Here is a 12,630-nt window from a genome sequence, read left to right on the forward strand (position 1 = left end):
TCATTGTCCTGAGGGTCAGCTATTCCCCACAGTTCCTTGACCCGTGGTATTAAAGCAGTATTTTCAGATTAAACTCAGTTTCCTGCCACACAACTTGGTTAGAAAAGTAGATGAGATGCCTTTTCCTTGTGAAATGAGATGACTTCATTGGCCAGGTTAACATATCCTTGTTAAATTCAACAGCAGGAATTGCTGATTTCTCTAGCCCGATTCTATGAAGTTCTTTTGTATTCCAGCTGTTTCAATTTCCTAGGGCCACTGTGACAAAGGAGTGCAGACTGAGTGGCTTAAACTACAGAAATTTTGTCTCATAGATCTGGAGGCTAAAAGTCCAAGATTGAGCTGCTGGTGGGGGTGGTTTCTGCTGAGGGCTGGGAGGGAGGATTTCCTCCAGGGTCTCTTCTGCTTCTGGTGAGTTGCTGCTCCTTGGCTTGTCAATATATTACCTAACTCTCTGCTTTCATATACATGTGATGCTTTTCTGTGCACATGTCTGGGGCCAAATCTCCCCCTTTCCTAAGGACATCAATCATGTTAGATGAGGGGCCCACCCTAGTAACCTCCTATTGACTTGATCACCAAATAAAATCACATTCTGAGGTCCTGGAGGTTTGGACTTCAGTGCATCTTTCTTGGAGAGGATGACTTTCAACCCATAACATTGTCCACTCAGTTTATTTTCTGGACAGGAATATGTAAGAGAAAATGCTGATCCAAACATGGATTTTCTTAATGTCAGTAGCAGGACAATGTGAGAGGACACTGCTTTCCCAGTACCCCAGAGAGCAATCTAGAGTCAGAAATGACCCGTGGGAGAAAGAACACTGGGGGAATGGGAGAAGTACAAGATGTGTTCCTGATGTGGTGTGTTCTGGGCAGGGTGTGTTCCAGATCTCTTTCAAAGAAGAAAGATAGAGCATCTGTGATTTAACCTGTAAAAAGTAGTGAGAGTGGTATCCAGGCACATACACTTATTAAATCATAATCATAGTTAGGATGAAACAGGAACATTTTCAAGAGGGTGGTTGTCCTGACCAGATGTTAATGACCACATTCATATGCTCCTTTGTTCACCCAACACACATTGTGGGCCCTGTTCTCACCCTAAGGAGAGAGGCAAAAATGGATAGTATATGAGTGCTGATACTTAGGAGAATTGTGGTTATGTGTCTCTGAGTGTGTTATTGGTAAAACTTTTAGTAAATAACTATAGTCTAATGTAGACAGGAACACAGCTAAACATACCCATAGACTTTGTACAACTTAGAAAAAGGTAACCTATTCTTTTTTTTTAGCAAGATTTTTTTTTTAATAGAGGCATGTTATTTATTTATTTATTTGTTTGTTTGTTTGTTTGTTTGTTTTATACATGCACTGGGTACAGTCAGAAGCGCGGGAGGGTGAGAGAATTCACCAGAGCCAGAGCGAGGAGCAGAGCAGGCAGAAAGACCGAAGTACACTGTTGAGGGGAGCGGGCGGCAGGAGGTCTGCGCGCCATGTGGGACCCTCCTCAGGTGGCCGGGGAGCACCTGGGGATCGAACCGGCGCTGCGGAGGCTGAGGGCAGCCTCGCAGGTAACCTATTCTTGATGGAAAAATTATAAGAAGGCACTCACTACAGGACACATTGTAGCCAGCAAGACAGGTTACTTTACAGCTTCTTACTTAGCTGAGCACCCAATATGGAAAAAGCTGTCGTGGTGGTATATTTGAGGTTTGATGGACTTTTGGGAGAATGTAATTATGAGTCATTGGAGTTGACATTTGAGCTGGGTCAGAAGGGTGAATAAGAACTCACTTGGCAGTGTCTGGGGTGTTCAGGGTTAGCCGGTGGTTTACTGAGCCAGGCAGAGGCACATTTCACACCCTGGATCAGTGTAGTGTTTTCCATCTTCTACTCTCCATCACCTTTAATGTCAGTCTTTCTTCTTCCCTGTGGCTTCCCTCCCCACAAACCGTGCTCTATTATACAATGCTTTATATTGCAAAGCACCCCCTTGTATGAACTTCCTGCTTCCTCATCTGCCTGGCAACTCTACTCAGCCCCAGTCCCAGCATCTGCAGTAGAGTCCAGCCTCCTAAAGGGAGGCCCTTTGCACTGTGCTGATGGAGGCTACAGGATATCCAGATCAGAGGGGTTTAGGGGCCTTCATCAGTGTGGTAGGGAGAGGTTTAAAACTCCCTTTGCCTGGCTGTTTAGAAAAGACTGAGAACTCACGGACAGCCTTTTCCCCGGTGCTGGGTGCCCACCTCCATCATCATGTCGACTGGACTGCTATACGGCAACTGATCTCAGAGTCCCTGCTGGACTGGGAGCGAGAGTCCCATGTTCGCCTGTGGATCCTCAGGGTGCTCAGTATACATGCACTGAGCCAAATTCAGGCACACAGGGAGAGACGATGGAGAGCTGAGCTAAAGCAAGTGGCTGTGGGGCTGGAAGGAAGGGACTGCTAGAGAGTATTGAAGAGATAGACCGAGGATCCCTTGGCCAAGAGGATATGCAGAGAAGGGGGGCCAAGAGCTCATGTGACTCCCAGCTTCAGCTGTGGGGGTGGGGCAAGTGCATGATGCACAGTGTAAAGGAGTCTTTTGGTTTTCTACAAACATGCATTTCCTTTTCTTCCTCCCCATCAGAACCCCAAATTTGTTTAGATACCCGCCTTGTCAGCCTGTGGGAAACTTACTCTATCATTAGCTTAAGGGATGGACCTTATTGATTGAGGGCTAAATGGTTCAGAAACGGCTGTGTGTTGTGAGCCGGCTGCCCTAAAGGGAGCTGGGGTTTTTGGAGAGCACCCGTTTACTCTGCATATGGAGTTCCAGGACATTAGAAGTTCTGCAAACAGAACTTGTTCCTAGAATTGACTCCTGTTCTCTGAGGACGTGCTGGCTTGTGTGCATGTTCCCTACTAACCAGGAAAACTTGTTTTCAGCAGTAACTCATTAATCTGTATAAGCAAAAACAGAATTGCGTTCTATTTTCTTGTTCCTTTGTTCATATCTTTAATAAAAGCTTGGGCTGGGAGAGTGAAAGGCAGAACTTCTCTTGATGGCTCTCCCCAGCCTTCCTCTGCTGCAAATTCATTTAGACTCCGAGTCTTTGTTAATGCAGAGAACTTCATCGGCTGTCCTATCCATAACAGCCATGTAACTCAATTCAAGAAAATGAGAATCAAGGAATTTCTCTGTGGTGAGTGGCTATTGTGATGTCCATCCTTTCTCTGAGACAGTCTGTGTGTGGCTGTGTATGAATACAAAGTCCAGGACTGTTGCAGCCTTGGTGCTGGTCTGAGGGTTAAGTTGCCTCTAGAGACAGGCAGAGCCCAGGAAGGGGAAGGTAAGGGAGCTGGAACCCCTAGATCATGACAGTCCTGAAGCCTATTCGTCCTTGGGGCTGCCAAGCTCCTAAACTAAGGAATTTCCTTATTTATGAAAGAGTTTACATTGCCTTTTAACATTCTTCCTATTACTCTCAGACAAAAAGAACCCAAACTGATAGAGACTGCAAGGTCCTTAATAAAAATTAGGAGTGAAACAGGCAGAGAGGTTGTGTGGAATGTGAAATTTAATTTGGGGTATGTTGACGCAGCAGTGTCTGTAGAACATGAGGAGAGTAGACTGAGAGGCAGCTGGATTTTCAGGTCAGCAGGAACTGGAGACTGATTGAAAGGCACTGGCGTGTGTGGGGCACCTGATCCCATAAGACTTGGAGCGATACCATTTGGGAAGGATACCGATTATGCAAAGAGGGGAGTTCTGGAACAAGGAGGCAGGGAAGAACCTGAGGAAGAGCAGGAGGTACATAGGAAAGTCAACTTGGAAAGGCTGCAAGAGGTGGGAAGAGAGATTCCCCCCAGGAACCAGCAGGCTGCTGTGGGGGAAGCCAAGGGAGATAGGCCATGGGAATTAGGAGCTCCCCAGGGACATAGACCCTGGCATTTCCTGTGATGTGGGAGGGACAGAACCTGCTAGCACTGGCGGACCTGGGAGACCTGCAAGTGTGGTTGATCCCTCTTCAAGTTCAGTGATGGCAGGAGTCAGGGGAAGAGGAAGAGGCTGGTAGCTGGCGGGGGGCCAAATGGAGTATTTTGTTACAGTGAGGAAGGTTTGAGCACACATACAGTCAGAATTCTATAACCTTGGAATCTGCATTAGTGGCCTCAACCCAGGGAAGATGGAAAATGAGTGCTGTGTAGTTAGGCCTGTGATGGTTGCAACTGTGCTGAACATTTATTATTTTTCTTGTCATTATTCCCTAAACAATGCAGAATAAAATGTACTGACATGGCATTTACATAGTATGAGCCATTGTGAGAAATCTCAAGTTGATTTCAAGTATGTGGGAAGATGTGCATAGGTTATATGCAAACACAAGTCCCTTTATAGAAGGGCCTTGAGCATCCCAGAGCTAATCGTGCCTGCAGCCCCCACATGAGGGATGACTGTATAGATGAAAAGAAAGAAGCCAGTGGAAAGTGAAGACCCAGTAGAGTGTGAAGGGGGTAAATGGTGAAGAAAGTTCCCAAAGATGGCAGTAAGGGACTCACTTCACTTTTGCCTGTGGCTGGGCTGGGTGCCCAAGATACATGGGGAAACAGAATAAATGAGGTGCAGTCTCTGATCTAAAGGAGCTGTCAGTTACAGTCAGTGTGACCCACTGCAGAGAGATTACAGCCATGGAGTGTGACCAGTGCTATGATTTAGGCAGGTAAAGGATGCACTGGAAGCATAAGAAAAGAGCTTAGAATCCAAGCTGGGAGTGGGGAAGAAATGGGAATCACAAAGGGCTTCCAGGGGGAGGTGGCACTCTCAGTTAATATTTTTTTTTTAGTGGTGAAAAGTTTTTATTTAGAATTAACCAGCTGGACTTAGCTTGATTGTCCCAAATTTCTTCACAACATCTAAAGCATCCTAGTCAGATGCCAGTTGATCACAGTGTTGACCTTGGATGTGTCAATGTCACAGGGTTTCTTCACTGCCTGTTTGACTGGTGTTTGTGGGCCTTGACATGCACCATAAACACAGGGTGCTGCTGTCATCTTCCCCATGGCTGACTTGGCGCATGGTGTAGTTGTCTAGCTTGTTTATCCTGCGGGCACTCTTCACAGGCTATCTGGGCCACATTCAGAGTCTCAAGGTCTTGGGCTGTCAAAAAATGGGTGATGTGCAAATGTTTTCTGTGAGTCTGCTGGACACCTCTCAGCATGGCTTTCATGGCCTTCAGAGCCTTTGTTTGGCTTGACCTTGGGAGAAACAGGGGCTTCCTTATTTAGACACATTCTTTGTGGAAAGTCTTGAAAGATGACTGGATTGGTTGGATGAGGGGGAAAAAGTCTGTTCCAGGGAACAGCATATGCAAAGCTGTATGATAGGTCTGGAAGTAGCAGGCAGGCTGACGGAGGAGTTGGTCTGGAGGACAACCTTCTCTGAAGTATATTTAAATGTCTCAGATGTGGACCATGTGGAACGTGTCACGTGGAGCCTGGACTATTTCTCCACAAGATGGCAATATGATGGTATGTTTTCCCTGAGCATCTGGGTACCAAAGGACTGTTCTCCTTTGCAGACATCACCACCAGGCCCCTGTGTGGTGCTTGGGGCAAGGCAGGGCAGAGTACATTCCTGGGAACACCTAATTTATCACTATTTTCTTTATAAACACGAATACATAACATCTATTTGAAATTTTGACTTACTACAAGTGTACCCTTTATGGGGCCCTTCCTCCTTAGAGACAATTAGAAAAACAACAGAAATTCAGGTGTCCTGGGGACATGGGGGTCTCACTGTTAAGGACAGTCTGGCTGTGGGATCAGAGCCAGGGAAGGGGGTGGTGGCTGGATTAAGCAATTGTCATGTCAAGTCATATCAAGCAACATCCCAAGCCTGTGGGGAGGGGTCGGTGGAGTTCTCCACCAGCCCCCGGAGCGAGTGCCCATCCTTGGGCCAAGAGGACAGAGGAGGGAAGAGCCCACCTTGCAGTTTAATACTAAGAGGCTTTGTTCTCAAGGTCTGGGAGTTGCCACCCCGCTGGAGGACTTCTTTTCCGCGAATTTAAATAGATAAAGAAGTGCTGTGGAGCTCAAGCAGTCAAATTCAAACTTGACAGAAAGAAGCTGAAACCCCGTTTTGTGTTTTTATCGAGACCTGCCGTCCAAGGGAAGGAAAGCCACTGAGCGTTGCTGAAATGCTGCTCTCAGCACTCCTCGTGGGCAGGTGCTGCCTGCGCGTCCTTCTTACAAGGCCTCCCTGACCCTGTTCCTCCCTTCCCCAGGGACTTCCAAGGCTGAGTCCAGGCCGATGTGAAAGTCCCCCAGGCAGGCGGGGGTCCGCTGAAGGCCCTGAGGTCCGCTGAGGTCCCCACCGGGTCCGCGGATGCCCGAGGCCTCCCGCCAGACTTCCCGAGCGAGCGTGCAAACTCGTCCAGGAGCGCTGCGCCGTGCGTGCGCCCACGCGGGAGGGTGGGAAGGCTGGCGGGGAAGAATTCAGCGTGGAGGCCGGGTTGCTGTCTCCATCACAGGCGCAGGCGCACGCTCGCCCTGCCCCCAGGCCCCCCAGCTCCGCGTTTGCAGAACAGGGGGGTCGCTGGCTCCCGGAGGGGGGTGCAGCGGGCGCACTTACGTGGTAGGTCTCCAGGGCGAATCTGGTCCCGGCGTTTTCGGGCTGGGGCTGGGACACCGTGCCCACCACCTGGAAGGTGCCCTCCTTCAGCTTGGCCGTCGAGGCATCGGGCATGACAGACTTGCTTTCATCCTCCTCTTCTTCCTCTTCTGTAATTTCTTCAAGTGAAGCCCCCACGACACAGTTGGATAGAAACTGCAGGAAAAAGGAAATTCCCCCAATATTAAGCACAACTTGCAATATGGCGGGCGGGCTCATGGCGCTCCCAGGCGAAGCTCCCCCCGCGTCCCTGTGACACTCTGAGATGATCGTAGACAGGCGCTCAGGCAGCTCGAAGAACTTGCTTAAGGATGCGGCCTGGCCCTGCTCTGGCATCGGGCAGGTGTGTGCCCGGTTCATCTAACAGGACTGTAGACCTGCAAGGGTCCCACGTGGGTAATTTAAATTTGCTAGTAGCCACGTCTCTGGTGGCGCAAGGGGCTAAGCACAGCCCCGTGAAGCTGTCCTCAGCCTCTGCAGCGCAAGTTTGATCCCTGGGCGACCAGGGGGCTACCCACACGGAGCGGCAGACCTCTCCGGGCTCGCCCGCCGCTCCCTTCAGCAGTGTAATTCAGTCAGTCTGCCTGTTCTGCTCCCCGCTCTGTCTCTGGGGGGTGGATCCTCTCACTCCCACACCCCTGGCCTGTACCCCAGTTCTTGTATGCGTAAATAAATAAATACTACAAAAAAAGGTAAAAGAACTAGGTGGGCTTAATTCAAGTAAGGTTCTAATGGACGCAATATCCCCAAAATTAATCTTTTAATCAAGTTAACACGTGACCGATGCAGACACTCCTAATGAGCCCTGGGCTGTGCGTCCAGGTCCTGGGCCCACTCCCCGGGAGCGCGCTGGCCCTTCCCCCTCCTGAGCCTGTTTCCCCCATTTACAGGGAAGGTCGTGGCCGGGCGCGGACACCAAACTCCGGGCTTCCAAGGGGGACGCTTGTCTATTCCGGGTGCGGACGGGGCCAGGCGGCATGGGCCGTGTCCAGCATAGGGACTCTCCCTCTGGGGAGACCCTGACAGCGCCGGGGGTGGGGGGCAGGCCCCGCTGGGGTCGGGAACTGGGGCGAGGCCTGCAAGTTGGGGCCTGGGTTCTACTCTGGCCCGCCGCGCTCACCTTCCCGATGTTTCCACTGCTGTACGAGTCCAGCAGGTTTATGAAGACCCTCTGCACCCGGATCACTTTCTCAGTCGGGCCAGCGGCCTCCTCGTCCTCGGCCATGCCGGGCGCGGTGGTTGCTAAGGAGAAGGCGTCTCGTTGCCCAGGGGGCGGGCGCGCGGGCCTGCGGGGCGGGGCCTGTGGGGGGCGGGGCGGGGCCTCCCTTCCCGCGCCTGGAGGACTTTCCGGGGCGCCGGGGGGAGTCCCCCGGCCCCAGCGGCCTGCTACGCGTCGTCAGCCCGCCGCCCAGCGCGCCTTCCCTCCGGGCCCCCGGGGTTGCCCTGCGGCCTGTTTCCTCTCACCTTTCAGAGACTGCGGGGCACGTCCAGGTGGGCTCCGAGGGCTGAAAGGTGAAGCCACCGTCTGGACCTCTCTGGGATGTGGGAGTTAGCGAACCTCACCTTGTAGGACGGCCTGACCCGGAGGCTGTGGTATCCACCTCTACTGCAAAGAAGAGCTGCTGCCATGGGGGTTGAGGTCCAGGACACCCAAAGGGCGGCCTGAGGGCCCCCACCTTGCGGCCAGTTGCTGTCTGGTCCACGGGGTTCCACTGGCTTCAGAGTCTCTTTCGTGGGGGTGGGGTGGGGTGGGGCCATTTGTGCTGGAGATTCACCCACATTCACAAAGGAAGGGACTTGGCAGTTTTGCCCTTTGACCTTTTTGGATGGGAGTGGACACGCAGTTGGCTAGATTAATGCGCAATGAGAAGACCCATTCTTTTTATAGTGGAGAACTACGAAAACATCCTGTCTCAGAATAGCCTGATGCTACTGGATTATTTTTGTCATTTAAACATTAACTTGCTAACTCTTTAGCACAGGGAGTGATCTTGTTTCCCTCTCCCCACTGCCCCTCCCTCCACCATTGCTCATGAAGTGGAGGCGACTCCTGACAGCTTGCAGGCTCTGGACAGTCGGGAGATGGATTGGCTTTGTGTGTCAGCTCTGCAGTCGCTTGTGGGAGATTGGGGCCATGTTTTAACCTTCCCCAAGCTGTTCTTTTGGCTGTAACAGAGAAAACCACCAGTTTAATAGGGCGGTTAGGATCACCTAAGATATAAATGGGAGAATTTTCATTATTTTTTGTCCTTCCCTCTCTTTTTGTATGTCTTGTTAAAACTCTTTTGATTTGATAAAATAATGAACACTTTGAAATTTTGCAAACTCAATTTGGGCGGTTTTTTCGTACAACAAAATTCTTTTTATCAACAAGAAGGTGATGTCAATTTGAAGGTTATTCACTGCAACACCAGTGCCAAACTTGAATATACGGCAGTACTTTACAAATGACTTATCAGTTCAAATATTCTAGAATTCATGAGCCTTCATTTCCTGATTTTAGTGTGTGTTGCTGCATATGGAAATGCAGTTAAGCACTTTGAAAGATATTCAGTGGGTCTTGCTACTATAAAATATAACTCTCCTTTGTTTCATTCTCGTTTATAAATACTATGGTAACAGGCAAATAAGCTAGCACCACAGCGACAAGGGGACGGCTTCCAGAGAATTTTATAAGTCCATAGATTAGGAAAGGATATTCTGTTCTACCAGTGAATGCATCTCTTAGTAGTTCCTTCCCTCTTTCAAAGTCAGCTTTCATAGAACCGCAAATTTGGTGATGGCTTTGATCACCACATACTGTGGGGATAGCTGGTCGAGTCCTATCTGGGTTCTGATCCAACTCTACTAGATGGGCTGCTGAGCAGTCCGCAATCTGTTCAAGTCTCAGCTAAATCATCCACGATATAAAGGGGCTGAAGGCAGAGTTGTGAAGTCCACATGGTGCATTATCAGAATCTCGGTATTTTCCTATCCTGCCCACTTAGTAGCCCAAAGGCACATTTTGTTTTGGAGCCCTGGAGTGTGTGGGGTGATCAGTACACCATCAGCTGATTTGCTGTGCAGGAAGCGTTTAATGATCGATTCTGGACCTGGAGGAAGGGTGGGAAGAGAGCCATTATGGGAAATGAGGTGTGTACTCTATTCTCTTCATCACCATCCTGAAGGACCCTGGGCGCAGCCCCAACTCAGCAGGCTTGGTGCATTTGCTACAGAGAAACATCCTTACAGTATCTATTGCATTTCCCCTCCAGTGAGTACATACCAGCTAATGTGGAAAATGTGAACAAGAATAAAGGAAATGAAAATTACCTATTGTACCACTCACTGATGCTAATATTGTAGATTTTATTTCACTTTTCCTGTTACATGTAAGATTATTTTTCAAAATATATTATCGTTTCATAGCCTTTGTCCCCATAGTATAATTTCCCCCTATTGCCAATTTCATCACACTTTTTAATGGTTGCATATTTTCTCATCAAAACCATGTGGTATGACTTAACCACTTTTTAGAGCCTTTCCAATTTTTCATTAGAGAAAATGAACATCCTTGTAATATATCTTCTGCTATGGCATTTCCTTTGCTAGGACACAATCAGGATAGAAATTACAAGCTTTGTAAAGTTTTTTTTTAATACGTTTATTTATTTATGCATAAAAGAGCTGGGTTGGAGGCCAGATATGGAGCGGGGGTGTGAGGGGATTCACCAGAGACAGAGTGGGGAGCACAACATGCAGATGTACTGAAATACACTGCTGAGGGGAGCAGTGGGTGAGAAAGGAGAGGTCTGCTGCGCCATGTGGGTCACCTCCCTGGCTGGGGATCTGTAGATAGCTTCATAGTGCTGCATGTTAACCCCTGCGCCACCAGGGAGGCCCCACTTTGTAAAGATTGCTACCAATGTTTTCTAGAAAGTTTCCATTAATATATCCTCCAGGAGGATGCAAGAGTGCCCCCTCCCCAAATTCTTCTTGGTGTCATTATATTTAAATAAATGATTAAATCAGGTGAAATGGCCCAACATCGGTAGAGCTACAGCTATTTTCCCTTCTTGAGTTACTAGGCAGGCTGAGTAGCATTTAAGTAGTTACTGGACACTTGTTTTTTTTTATCCCCCCTGACTTGTTTAATCATATTATTTGCTTTTTTTCTTACCGATTTGTAAGCATTATTTTGTTTAGAGGGACCCCCACCTCTGGAAGTTAATTTATCAGGTTAAATTCTTTAAAATAGCCAAAGTTGAGGTTTCAGTATCTAGAGAGGGGCTTTGTATCTGTGTATTCCCTGTTCCTCTGTCATGGCAATAAAAGAGCAACTCACTTCATATTATGACGTCATACCATGACGTACCAGCATGACATTCACAAATGGAAACGGAGGCGCTCAGAATCAATCATTTATCACAAAGCGAAGAATTGTCATTTTTAAACATACAATCACTTTTCTTCATACTTAACTCAAAATGAGTGAACAGAATTTTATTCAAACTTTACAAATATCCTTTAGAGTTAGCCTGAGATTAAGCATGAGAAAGTTCAACCTGAAGTTAGACTTCATTGCCCAAACAGTTAAGCATCTGGAAATAAAGCTGAGAATGAACATGCACTTAGCAAACATAATTAAAGCATTCCAGAGCGGTGACCCCAACTGAACGTGAATTTGCTCTGGCCCACATGATGTTCAGAGCCAAAAAAAAGTAGCTATTATTTAATAATGATTAAAAAAAGTCCGCAACTGACACATTTATGAAGGTGTGTCCAGATGTAGAATTTACTTCAATATTTCTACAGCTGCTGCTTTAGACTACTATTAAAAAAACAACTCCCCAATTCTTATTATTCAACATGTACTTGAAAACATTAGCAGCATGGTATGTATAGTTTATTAACTTCATAAATTTCAATGCCTGTAAGAAAATATAAAATACAGAGTCTTCCTTTTCAAATATTAAGTCTCTGAATGCTTCATTCATCCTTTGGTTTCAAACCCATACAATGCACTCACATTACATTGTAGATTTAGCATTGAGACGAACACTGTACATCTGTGGGGGAAGAGGGGCGCCGTGGGAATACCAAAGCACTACAGTATAGAAAGTAAACATCGCGGCAAAAATACTTTCTGAATATATACTGTACATTATGTAAACAAACATTCAGAATAAGAATCAACACAGGCCAAAATATTGTTTTTCAGGAAATCAGAATCTCCTTCCTTTTAAATCACACATATTGAAGATGCCTTTTGTTATTAGGAAAAGAATGGAACCTGTTCCTACATTTGCTTATGTGCTTAAATATCTTGGAAACAAGTAATTATTACATTCATTTGCTAACGGTTTGTCCTCTTAGTTGGCTGGCTTTTGCAAATAAGGAATACAGAAGGATTTCAGTCTCTTCTTCATTTAATACTAGCTAAGTAATATATAGTTAATTCATGTGTATCAGTCCACATTAATATAAACAGATTAAGTGAAGCAGTGATTTTCAAATTTTGTGCAGGGGAAACTAGTTGATAATTTGTTTCCAATAAGGCTAGTAGCAAAATAATTACTACAAAGTCAGTTCAAGCTAGTAGTAAACCCCTGATTTAGCAAGCTGAATCAAAGTTTGAAGTTAGGTCATTTTAATTCCTATATTACTGTGCAAATCTAGACTTTCCTATGTAAAAGAGAGTGCTGGCAGCATCAAAGCCCTGTAATAACAGAATGAAACACTGATTAGGTTTTGAAACGCAGAGCTACTATAAAAAGAAATCTGCATGGCTTAATAACGATGGTGTCACAGCAACAGTTTCAGGATTCTCTTAATGAATCAGAAACAGAAAATGCCAATTCATTAGTCAATAATGTTCTGAATGAGTCAACAGCCTAAATTTGAAGAAATGATAAAAGACAGAAAACCAAAGATGTATTTTCTACTATGATCATATGCAAGAACTTCAAGCCTTATTTAGTACTGGCAGCAG

At 46.9% G+C, this 12,630-nt stretch overlaps 1 protein-coding gene across 4 annotated transcripts in view; it reads right to left on the bottom strand.

Annotated features, from left to right (window-relative positions):
- The window catches only part of AK7 (adenylate kinase 7), a gene marked incomplete at both ends in the record, with an annotated part of 62,222 nt that extends 54,338 nt beyond the window's left edge, over nt 1–7,884 (bottom strand). For all 4 annotated transcript variants that reach the window (XM_084240434.1, XM_084240435.1, XM_084240433.1 and 1 more), the window contains 2 exons: nt 6,621–6,815; nt 7,780–7,884. In XM_084240434.1, coding sequence (XP_084096560.1) covers nt 6,621–6,815; nt 7,780–7,884 — 300 coding nt within the window. The remainder of the gene's footprint in view (nt 1–6,620; nt 6,816–7,779) is intronic.
- Nucleotides 7,885–12,630: the final 4,746 nt, after the last annotated feature.

The sequence above is a fragment of the Talpa europaea genome, assembly GCF_964194135.1.
Source record: "Talpa europaea genome assembly, chromosome: 8".
NCBI lineage: Eukaryota > Metazoa > Chordata > Mammalia > Eulipotyphla > Talpidae > Talpa > Talpa europaea.